Source organism: Brassica rapa, chromosome A09, assembly GCF_000309985.2.
Source record: "Brassica rapa cultivar Chiifu-401-42 chromosome A09, CAAS_Brap_v3.01, whole genome shotgun sequence".
Classification (NCBI taxonomy): Eukaryota; Viridiplantae; Streptophyta; class Magnoliopsida; order Brassicales; family Brassicaceae; genus Brassica; species Brassica rapa.
In genome coordinates this window covers 5,580,925-5,594,067 of record NC_024803.2, presented here as the reverse complement: position 1 = coordinate 5,594,067, position 13,143 = coordinate 5,580,925, and the positions used below count along the sequence as shown (strand labels likewise).

At 30.7% G+C, this 13,143-nt stretch overlaps 1 protein-coding gene across 1 annotated transcript; it reads left to right on the top strand.

The window, feature by feature from the left end:
- Positions 1–4,042: 4,042 nt before the first annotated feature.
- On the top strand, positions 4,043–5,292 carry LOC103837653 (36.4 kDa proline-rich protein). The gene is made up of 2 exons (XM_009114012.3): positions 4,043–4,919; positions 5,096–5,292. The coding sequence occupies exon 1, from the start codon at positions 4,080–4,082 to the stop codon at positions 4,896–4,898; it is 819 nt and encodes a 272-aa protein (XP_009112260.2). The 5' UTR covers positions 4,043–4,079; the 3' UTR covers positions 4,899–4,919; positions 5,096–5,292.
- Positions 5,293–13,143: the final 7,851 nt, after the last annotated feature.

The following is a 13,143-nucleotide window of genomic DNA, read 5'->3' as shown; positions in this document are numbered from 1 at the left end:
AAACGATAAAAAGGTAAGGAAGTTATTAAGAACCGTTCACTCCGAATGTATCCGGTAGAGCCATCGTGAGACTTGGAAGTTGTGTGGGCTAATTATGCAGGTTATCAAAGGCGTGTATGTGATGAAGCTGTAGGTCCGGAGGGGCTTTGAGGGCTGGCCAATCCTCTGTAGACTCGCGGCAACTTAGCAGCCACAACAATGAGACTCCTACTCTTGGCTCACTGCGATCCTATGCAAAGTGCGTTGTTGTGTTATTCGAGATTGGTATCAGTTTTTGCATTCGTGCATTTTGTTGTGTTTTGCTTTTGCTTTTGTCGTTGTTTAGTTGCTTTTATTTTTTTTCTGCTACTTGTTTTTATTGTAAAATCTGTCAAAAATTAAAATGGTATAAAATTTAACATTCATACCAAAAAAAAAAAATATTAAATGGTCCAGCCACACATATAATTTTCTTTTACGAAACTACACAACAAAGCACCAAAAAACAAAAACGCATCCCAAATTTCACGTGTCTGTCTTGCTGTATTTCATCTGTCGTCCTTACCTCTATTATATTTTGGGCGAAGTATATTTTGTTTGTTCTTGGTTTCGTATTTTAATATGGAAAGAAGTAAGAAACTGAGCTTATGATTTTTGGTATTGGCATTTCATTATTCCTACTTCCTAAAAATTATGATTTCTGCAACTTTTTTATATTAATTATATGTTAAAACGATATTTTAACTTGTCTTAAGCCAATGTATCACCAGTGTTGGTGTTCACCAACCGTCATCAAAACCCATTCTTTAGGTTTTTTTTGTCAGTCCATATCTCAATATTAGTCTCTTAGGAACATCAGTTTTAGAGTCTCAAATGAAATATGTCTGTGGGTATTTTTGCTCCTTTAACGCTTATATGTTTTGTTCTAGTAGTTTTTGATTTCGTCTGGCCGTTAAGTTTCATCTCGGGTTGTAACCGTATTCGCCCACCGGATGTTTAATTTAATATAAGAGTTTGGTGCAGAAAAAAACTTATATTGAGCCTATTTGATAATTGTTCTTTACACGTTTTAAGGTTCTATGAGTTAGGCATGACACTGCAAAACAGATTCTTATTCGTTGACAAGCTCGGAGTTTATCGATATTGTCAGACGCCAAATTTAACAGTTATCACTTTTTATAGTTTTATGCTTGTTTTGAGTTTGCGTCGTTCTGTTTTTTTACCCTAACCTAATTCACGAATGGAGTGTTAACATACTCCACTTTAAAGGTGCAAAGATCTGACAAACACCTTAAACCATTTTGAAGTACAGTAAGATCTTCTACATCAAGTTTGTGGAATTAAATGGTCGATATTCAGCTGAGTAGCTGACATCCAAACTGGAGTCATAGATTACTTCAAAGTTAAAAATCATCAACAGAAGATTTATTTTGGAGAAAGGAAAAGACTCATCAAAAAGACTTCCCAAGAATTTAATAGAGTTATAGGAAATATTCTATTGGATATTTAAGAACTGTAACAACCCAGTTTCAGACCTAGTTAATACGGCTCAGCAAAACCGATTAGGATTATAGAAAACCCTAAGTGATTTTTCCTATTTAAACAAATATGCTTCATTTTCTTATTTAGAATAAATCTTTAGCGTCAAATCTCTACAAAAAAAATTGAGTCGTCAAGGAGATCTAAATTTGTAATGTCACACCCCCCTCGACTATGAGCCAGATCCACCACCCCGTCACCGCCATACGCCTGAGGTAACAACTGAACAGTCGCGCCTTTTAGATTTATTTTTGGCTGTTAAGTAAATCTCCTATATATTATTGATAATCATTTAAAAAGTTGTAACATATATTTTGTACTAATTACCAAAGAAACTTGTTGATATGTCATTTAATTAAGTTGTCAATTTGGCGTACATGGCAAAATAATAATCAACTAAATAATTTGTAGGTCCAAAATCAAATTACTAAAAAGCATTATATAAACCTAAAATATAAGAAACATGTATTTTTTCTTTAAATAAAAGCTAATGTGTTTCCTAATATGATTAACATATTTATGACAATTAATGATTATGAATAATAAAGTTTTTTTTAAAAATGACTTTAAATCACAAAAAATGTTAAAATTCCATTTGAAAATTTTGTGATCAATGAGTTAATTTTTTTGTTATAACAAGATACAATGATCATAAAATCGTATTAATATGAATTTTTATTTAGTAAATATTCATATGAAATAATATATATATATATATATATATATGATATTGTTTAAATTAAACTATGTACCATTTAAAATACATAAATATGTTAATTTTGAAATTTGCATTGCAAGAGTATTCAAACCTTAATATTTTAATTTTGAAATTTGCATCGAAAAAATATCACATTGAAAATTTTGGGTTTAATTGTTTAAATTTTTAGTTACATCAATATACAAATATTAATAAAACTATATGAGTATGAATTTTCAATAATAAATATTTATATTAAACTATATATTTATGTTAAGATCATTGAAATATAATTATATACCATATAAAATAAATAAAATAATTATCTTAATTATTTACCATAAATATATTGTAAATAAACAAGAGGTATTATGTTGATTTATGTGATTACTCTAATCTCTTATATATTAATTGAGAAACAGTTCAGCATGTGTAAGATTTTATTAATTAATATTGTTAGAAAATCTTACAAGAGACTGATACAATTGAGATTTATTTAGAAGCTATTGAAATCACCTAGCGAGAACATGGATTGCACAACAAATTTGTTTTTTTTAACCCTAATCCCCTTTCTATTCGTCAAAACACTAGCATAGAATATTTGGAAGTGTCGATTGACAATATGAAATGTTAATTTTCTTAAGTTCATCCCATTGTTTTCCTTAAATGAGACTAAAACAATTTTAGTGATTAACTAAATAGGCTAGTACATATTAAAAAGTGTTTTGGTTTAAAAATCATTGCATACCCAAAATCAATATGAACCATCATCATTTTCGTTTAAAATTTTGTCCCAATAAAAATATATAAGGTTGGGCAAAAAATCTGAATCTAAAAAAACCGAACCAAAACCGATTAAAAATAGTATTAAACTTTAACCAAAATTGATTAGATATCCGAATGGGTTCAAAACTTTGGTATCTAGAGAACCGGAACCGAACCCGATCCGAACTAAAATATTTCAGGTATCCGAATATATTCGAACCAGATTTATATACTTAAATATATTAAAAAAATTTAAATTTAATGTCTAAAAGAATATACAAAATATATAACATGTTTTTAAGTTGTCCATAATACTTGAAAATATATACAAATAGTTATAAGTACATGTTTAAAATAGCTAAATGATACTTAAAATACCTAAAATATCTATTGATTTTTTATCCAAATATTTAAACTAAACCAATTTTTATGTTATGTTTAAGTATTTTGGCATTAATTATTCAAATTTATATGTTATATATTATTATTTATTTTTAGATCCAAACCCAAGCCCGAACGAGATCTGCAAAGATCCGAACCGAACCAAACCCGTAAAGATCCAAACCGAACCGAACCAAATGGTACTTGAATGCCCTCCTCTAATCAAAGGTAAAAACGGTTATTGATAACCAAATGTATATTGATTAAAATATTTAAATACAATATATTTTTAAAAAATTCACCTAGCACAAGACGCAAATTATCATCTAGTTGGCGATTACTTTCTAACCGATTGGATTTTCAAAAGCAATTATAAATATTATACATTACAAATTAATAACACCTACACGTGCACGCGGATCAAACTCTAGTATACATTAAACTTTTAGCAGAAACCATGGTTATATATATACTGTACATACGTATAGTAAACCCAATATAAATTAGCCGTGAAAAAAGAGAGGCGACATGTGATGATATATAGCGATGGGTCATGAATAGAATTTGTATTCTTATGATAAGTGCCAACCATGCTTATTTTGGGGCTTCTCTTCTTATTGCAGAAGTAGCCCCCATGTTCACGTGATCCCTTCTTTTCATTCTTGCCCTATATATTCATATAACCTTTCTTATATTTCCTCCATCCACTCTTCTCAACATGGAGTCATCCAAACTATCATCTCTTTCTCTCTGTTTCATTCTCATTTGCATTATCTTCTTTCCCCAACAATCCTTCTCATGTGGCTCCTGCAACCACAGGAAGGGTGGAAAACCCTCCATTAAACCCCCTGTAACTGTTCCCAAGCTACCCGTTCCTCCAGTGACTGTTCCCAAGCTACCCGTTCCTCCAGTGACTGTCCCTAAGCTTCCAGTTCCTCCGGTGACAGTTCCGAAGCTACCTGTTCCTCCAGTGACCGTACCTAAGCTTCCAGTTCCTCCGGTGACAGTCCCAAAGCTACCTGTACCTCCAGTGACCGTCCCAGAACTACCACTTCCTCCGGTAGGAGGGCTACCCATACCTCCGGTGGGAGGGCTACCCATACCTCCGGTGGGAGGGCTACCCATACCTCCGGTGGGAGGGCTACCCACATTGCCACTGCCACCATTGCCGATTGTGGGTCCTCTTCTTCCTCCGGGGACAAACCCTCCTACTCCAGGAGGAAAAGATTGCCCTCCACCCCCGGGTAGCCATAAGCCTCCATCAGGCACTGGGAAGGCGACATGTCCAATAGACACGCTGAAGTTGGGGGCGTGTGTTGACTTGTTGGGAGGTTTAGTAAAGATAGGGCTTGGAGACCCAGCAGCTAACAAATGCTGTCCCCTACTTAAGGGCCTCGTTGAAGTTGAAGCCGCAGCTTGTCTCTGCACTACACTTAAGCTTAAAGCTCTTAACCTTAAGCTGTACGTCCCAGTTGCTCTTCAGCTTCTTCTTACCTGTGGCAAAAACCCACCTCCGGGCTACACTTGCTCCATCTGAGAAATTTAGTCCAGTTAAAGGGTATGCTAATTTTTCTTTCCTTTAATTAAAACTTCAATCTTCACTAAGAAATTATATATTACTCACACGTGTTTAACCCAATTATTGAAGTACATTAATATGCATGCAATTGTGTATGATAATATTATATTGTATGATTTCATCACTCATGTTTATTTTGTTTTTGGGTTACGCAGATAACTTGGAGAAAAAAGTGAGAAGACAATGGCAGAGCTCGAGTTTTTCCTTTCACCTGTATTAATCATGTCAAATCCTTTCCCTTTGATTCTTTCACATATCTATCCTTGCTGCTTGTATTGTTGTGGTTTTAGATTAATGATTCTTCTCTTGTATGAAAGTACGATTTGAAATTATTTTCTTTTTCACGAATGAATTGAGGTGTGTGAAAATAGTATTGTAAAACAAAAGGGAAACAACAGCTTAAGAGCATGGTAGAACCCATCTTGAGTTTCTACACACTAAAAGTAATAGTTTTAAATGTTGACGATTAACTGAATGACAAATGGTAAAAACATTTCTCAAAAGGTAAGTTGGATCAATCAAATGAGAGAAGATTTTCTCATGCATCTCTTAGATATTTTTACTTTTTGTATTATTCTTAATCTGAAAAACCTAGTAAAAAATTGTCAATGCAAACAAAGTAAATTATACATATTCTATTTTTTTATTAATAGTTAATTAATGAATGAAACTGTGAGTAAAAGAAAAGATAATATAAATTTTTGTAAAAATATTCTCTTTTATCTTTCCGCCTTCTCAATTCTCATCACTAAGAACATTATGTTTTTTGATGAAATGACATCTCATCATTCAAAACATAAGGGTTACTATAATCAACCCAAATAATATTGAAGATAAAAAAGCCTACCTTATTGTCATGATATGTATATGTATAAAGGGTAAATTGACCTAAACGACTTTTATACTAATGGGCTCACAACAGCCCTAACTCGATCCAATCATTCTACATTCGTCTTCTTTCGTTTCTTTTTTTTTTTTTTTTGGGCAAATTGTCTTCTTTCGTTTCAAAGTCATTTTCTTTACCCCTTCCTAGAAGCTTTGTCTATAATGCCTCTAAGAGCATCTCCATTACTCCAAATTTTACTCCAAAATGATGTAACTCTAAAATAGAGTTGGATTTTACTCCAATGTATTACTCCATTTTTTACTCCAAATAAAAAGATTATGTTTTCATTTAGTTAATAATTGTTATTAGTACCTTCAATTTATAAAAAAATAACAATTAACCCAACTATTTTATGTTTACAAAATTTCCATAATAATATATTTTATTTAAATTAAATATTTATCATTAAAATAGAACGAGAGATTATCTTCCAATTTCAATTCATGCAGATTTTATCATATGCATTTTTTCTAATTCAAAAATATTTTTATGCATTAAAAGAACATAAAGAAAAAAATAAAGTTTTGTTTTGTAATTTGAATTATTTATTGGGTCCTATTGTTTGTTTGTGCATATATCAAGTTCAACAAGTACAAATGTTATCAATCAAAATTTTGACCCACAAGATTAAAAAATTCATCTATTCCGTTTGAATAATACTTCACAGATTTTGGTAGTTTCGAAAATAATTTACCGAATTAATTATTAAATTACTTATATTATATTATATTATATTATATTTATATTATATTATTTATTTTTAGTTTTGACTTTTATGAGTTTATGCATATTTTCTGTAAATTATAAAGTAATCTTTTGCGGAGTATTATATTTTTTTATGTTATTATATTATTTTAAGTATGAAATAAAAATATTAAAAATTAAAAGAACCATTTCATAAATATAAAAAGTTCAACTCCAAAATGGAGTAATGGATAAGATTACTCCATAAATGGAGTAACCCTAGCTATTACTCCATTTTGGAGTTGAATATGGAGTGGGGTTGGAGAAGATTTTACTCCATAATTGAGTTTGGAGTCAAAAATGGAGTAGAGTTGGAGATGCCCTAATAAGCCAACACCATATCCTTAAGTTCGTCCTTTAAAGCTTCAGACGCACCACTCCTAGTAAGTCACAGTTAATACCCCACTATTTCCCCCTTGCTCGCATGAAATCACTCCTGTAAATAAGAATTTTGGTCTCCTTTATTTCTCTCATTGCAACGTACTTCCTCTTTCATCACACTTCAAATCTTAGCAAACAATAATGGCAGAATTGAAGATGCAAATTAGATCAGGTGGACATCTTGTGTCAGTTGCAAGTACGGCAACCTACTATAGCGTGCGGGTGAAGTGATCAAGATAGGACAGAGCTAAAGACTTGAAGACTGGATTGGCGATCAAGTTAGAGTTGATGCAAAGATCACTTGGAGAGCAAGAGTATAGAGATTCATCTTGGAGAAGGATGATCTCATAGTGTAAGGTTCATAGAGACTTAGAAGAAGTTTTAGGAAACTTATCATGTTTGGATATTTAGTAAAAATCTCTTAGGAGGCTAACTTAGCTGATTGACTATTGTGAATAAATAGTCATGCTTCACCTGGGTATTAGGGTTGTCACTAGAATTGTATTCTTGGCATAAGTATAAGTTTCATAAACTTGTAAGTGAACAAAGCACAAAAGGCTAAAGGGAGAGGTTTTAAGGTTTTGTATTCGATCTTAAGACGTGTGAGGCTAGTGCAACATGTCAAGAGGGTCTTGATCTTGTTGAGGTTCTGTTTAAAGAGATATTTGTAAGTTTTCTTTTAAAGAAAACTATTTTGAAAAGATATTTTATAGTGTACTTTGTGTTACACTTCTTGCTATAGTTCTTGCATTTACAATTGGTATCAGAGCGGTCACCCATTCGATTGTATAACAGGTGAGACCTTGGGAAAGAAATGAAAAACTATCATGAACGTGTGTCCACTGCAAGGTGATTTTGGATGCGACCAACTATAGGCTGTGTAAGTCAATGATGAGGTCAACCATCCGAGGTATCAATGCCATGGCTGGAAGTCAATCATTTCAGAATGGACTGAGCCAAAGGTCAAGGGAAAATACGGTGTTGAATCCAACAAACCTGAAGAAGACTGGACGGAGACGGAGCTGAAGCAGGCGAAGTTCAACTCAAGGGTGATGTCTGTGATACATGCAAGTGTCACTAAGAAAAACTTCGAGTTAATCCAAGGATGTGAGTCAGCTAAGGAAGCGTAAAGGAACCACTAAAGTAAAGAGCTCACAAATGGACTTCCTTGCATCGAAGTTTGAGAACCTAAAGATCGGAGAACATGAGTCAACTGGAGAATAGCTCAAGAACCGCTGACTCTAGCGGAAAAAAATACAAAGACAAAAAATCTGGTCAAGAAGTTTCTTAGATGTCTTCCGCTCAAGTACACTGCTTACAAGGAAGCTATGCTGGTTTCACTCAACACTGATGAGATAAGCTTTGATAAAGTAGTTGGAATGTTCAGAGCTCATGAGATGGAACTAGGGTGAGAAAAGAAAGGGAAACGAGTAGCTCTTGTTGTGTCACAAGAACATTCAAAAGATGAAGAGGAGTACAATGATCCAGTTTGCTTACTGGTCAGGAGGTTTGACAAAGTGTTGCGCAGAGCTAAACAAAGTCAAAAGAAAGAAACTTCATCAAGACGCATGTCAGAGACCGAGAAACGTCCATCAGAAATTATAAAGGCTGATAAGAAAGTTGATTTTCAATTTTATGAGTGCAAATGATTTAGGCACTACAAGATAGAATGTCCTACAACAACAAGAAGGGACATCAAGTGTTTCGGGTGTAAAGGTATTGGTCATAAACAATTTGAGTGTATCAATGATCAAAAGAGGTGTCGAGGGAAGTCACTGATTGGAATTAATGAGGAAGAATCTGAGGAGGAAAGTGAAGAAGAGGAGCTTGACAACTTGGTAGCCTTCATCGGAAATACTGAGTTCGTGGAAGGAGATGCAGAAAACAAATTTTCTGATTACACAACCTATCTAAAAAATTTCTATACAAACACATAAAGAAGATTAACATAAGAGTAATTGATTGGATCGAAACACTATAACGAATATATATCTTTTTTATAAGATTAAAATTTATGTTTTAGTTAATTTTTGTTAATTTTACTAAATAATAAAAATTTATAAACGTTTACATTTTCTAAAGAAGTATTAAGAAGACGACTATTTGTTTTTAAAAGAAAAATTAATATACACATGGCATGTTTATCGGCAAAGTTAGTTGATATATATCCACATTAACAAAATTAGATGATGTGACAGCTAATGTGGCGACTGGTGTATGATTTCGCTAAAAAGTAAATAAAAAGTATGTTATTTGAATTTTTTTGAAAGTACATGTATGTTTTTGCAAGTTTATATAAGCCGGTTAAAATTGAACATATCGCGATATGTTTGGTATGAAATTTACGTTGCTTTCGCTTTGTTTTAGGAATTTTTTTTTTGTTCCGGCCATTTTTGTTTTTAAATACATAACTAGATTTTTATCTGCGGTTTAAAAAGCCTGATATTTTCTTAACATTTTGATAAAATTTGATTGAATATATAATTTTTATTGGAAAGCAAATAATTTAAAAGTTGTTTTATTAGTGTTTCAAAAAAAGATGTTCTATTATAATGTTTAATTTTCGAGCATTGATTTCATATCCGACCCAAACCCGTTTGAACCGATAAATCCGGAGACTTGTGTAGAATCAAGTTTGGATTTAATGAAAACGTTGTTAACTAAAAATTTGATAAAATCCGCTTAAAAATCAAAAAAAATCAGCGATCCAAATCGATTGTTCCACTAAAAACTCAAAAAAAAAAAAAAATTGAAATTTTTGATTAAATAACTCACACTTTTAATATTATCCAAAATTGAAAATTAATGATTCCTTAGATTTTGATGAAATTTTTATTATGTCATTTAAAGAAAATAAAACAATGGTAATAGAAAAAAATCAAAATTTATTGATATGACAATATTAGTTTCCTTTTGTTATTAATATAACCTATGATAAGTTTGTATTTTTATTTATTTTACATCTATAATTTAATTTTATGAAAAGTTTTAAAATATATTTGAACACTCAAAATTGATGTTATTATGTACAAAATTACATAGTAAATAATATTTTTTAAATCATATATATACTCATATTAGATCATTAAATAATATTATGCTCGAAAATGATATTGAAATTAAATAGAAAGTATATTCGCATAAAAATCAGAATTATTATTATTCACAAAATATGGAAAGTATTAGTTGCCATAAATATATGAGATATTTGGTTGTTTAGTTTAACTAAATAATATTCTCTCGTTTCAAAAAGTTAAATATTCTAGAAAAAACTTTGTTTCAAAAATGTATTTTTTTTATATTTTCAATGTAATTTCTATCAACTAATAACAAAAATTGTAAACTTGAAAAATATTAATTGTATTTTTTTAAGTCTTATTGGTTTAGAAATATAAGAAATATAAAATTACAAAAAACTATGCATTGCCATTAATAATTATGTTTTATTATGTTTTATTAATAAGTCTGAAAATCCTAAAATATATATTATTTTTAAACGGATAGAGTACTATATTAAAATTAAATGTCAATGACATGGTTTTGTAATTTTCTCCAAAAACCAGGGGCTTTGACAGTATAGATAAAACTTTAACTACAACAGATAAGCCTGCTAAGTTATTACAACCTACAAATGGAGTCCAATATAAGCCGATTTAGGGTCTCGGCCTTCTACCATTTGTTCTAGGTTTCAAGTCCATCATGGATGCCCATCATATAAATTTAATTTCACTCCTGTATTAAATTTGTTTGATTATTTTAAATTGGAAAAAAATCATACAAATTGCAAAACTAATCCGATAAAATAATCAATAGTACAATTATTTTTATAAAAAATTTACTCGGATCATCACCTAGTTTTAGTATATCTGTAAAAACTCTTTTCATTCAATCAACAGCGAAGCATTAGCAGGAATGAGGCAAAGTGGAATCTTACTTTAATTATATTGAATAATGTAAACTATAAGACAAATAAAAAATCAGAACGATAATGTCCGATTATATTATATAACTTGTTACTGTTGGGAGCTCACTCGATCCTATTACTTTACATGAACATCTCCATTTTTTATCAGTCAAATTGTAAAATTATTTAGAAATATATACATCCAAATATGATAGCTTCAAAAATGGGATTAGGTCGTCGTACGTTTTAGAAGATATGGGCAGTGAACCCTTTCACAAAATATTTTGGAAAAAGATATATATACATATAGTTTAATGATTGTAAAAGAAATCTAATTATGTTACTTGTAATTAATTACATATAATATGGGACCTTTACTTATTGACTTATGTGTGGAATCCAATAAAAATCTCCTTTACAATGGATATGCTTTGCTTTTCAAGTGATTAAATTTGGAATAAAATAAGACAAACATATTGAGTAAAGAATATAAAGTAAAGCACATACCACTAAACATATAAAGAACAACATGGTGAGCAATAAAGACATAACAGTAAGCGTCCAAACACTTTAATGTAAACAAATATGACCAATAAAGAAAATAAAGATGACCCACGTCGGTAAATTATAGTTTAGATTTGCATTTTTGTTATAAAGAAAATATTAGTGTGCTGGATTAGACGCCGACAGTAAGACATCTTCTCACGTAATTAAGGGGCCAGTAACCAGTGTAATTCAACTTTAAAAATATTTCTATCAAAATTTTAGAAAAATGTGATGATGGTTGGATTAAGCTAGCTTTGAATTGTTCGGTTTCTAGTGAATTGAAAATAGGTGTTCCATTCAATGAGCTAGTTAAGCTGGTTTGGTTACATGAGCTAAATTTTAAGATGTTTCATGTTTATTAGGTTAGATATTATCTTTCAGTTTAAGAAAATTTATAGTATTATATGTAGTTAGTTTAGGTGAATTTATTATCATCTTTTGTTTTATATAGCATTGTACACTATCACAACTCTTGTATCGATTTTGGGTTTCATTTATTTTCAATCCTATGAACTTAACTATTTGTGTTGTGTCATTGATGATCTCTTAGGGTTGATCAATATTATACCATCTGTAACCTCAAAACCAGAAAGATGCTTTGCAGCAAAATAATGATTCTTGGATCGGAAGGTTTCAAACTAACTTGGTTGGAGAATATCTAGATAGCGTACATGTTGGTGATCGGAGCTACCCTCTAGTCTTAAAATCCTATTGGGAACTCATGAAGAAAGACTTTGCAAAGGAAGAAAAATCAGTATAATGTACTAACTGAAATTAATATATTCTGTTTAGTTCGATCTGCAGATTCATTTAATAATAGTTTGGAAATGATAAATATCAAACTTCACCAAACCTTTGAATATATGAATCAGTAAACTCCTGTCGTATAGTTTTACCGGAAGAATCCAAAATCAAGTTGTGAGACTGTCTTCTACCCATACTCATTATCCAGCACCTAAACAACTAAAACCTTATTTAGACAACCACTTGCACATGCGTTAGAGTTATGTAGGGCCATTGGCGTCTCAAATTATTTCTAGGCCTCATTTAAAAAATATAACAGTATATTAAACGAAGTAATGATGCAGTTTCAAAATTAATAGTTCAATATATATGTTTAACATTTCTTTTAAAATTATAAACCAGAATTTAAAAAGTATATCTAAGAACTAAAGTTTTATAACCTAATTTATATATTTATTTTTAATATCTTAATTCATTTTTATTTTTAGATTCAGACTCTTTTTAAATGCTTCACTTGCACATGATAAAAAACGACTCTATATAGGATAGTAAAGGATCGATCAAAGCATAATGAATAATTTGTTAGACGAGAAATTACGCAATAAATGGTTTTAGTCAATGTAAAAACTATTATTTACAGATAAATAATACATATGTCTTGTTTTTTGTTTACCAATACTAAAATTTAAAACAAAGGGTATGAAATAAATTGAAATGTGTTCTTCTACTTATTAGTAATGGAGTATATATGCTTTTGTTTCGCAAGTATTCCAACTTTTTGAATAAATTCGTGTAGCCGTAATTAAAATATTTTTTTTTGTTAAAATTCAGAATAAGCTTGAGTGTAAGATTAGACGCTCAAAACATCTGCTACTGCCACAAGAGAGTTAAACTAGTTTATGAAGGCGATGATCTACATATTATTTAAGGGTTACTACTTTTGCCACTAACAACCAATTCTTTTCTCAACCATTAAATCATTATCCCAAAATGAATAA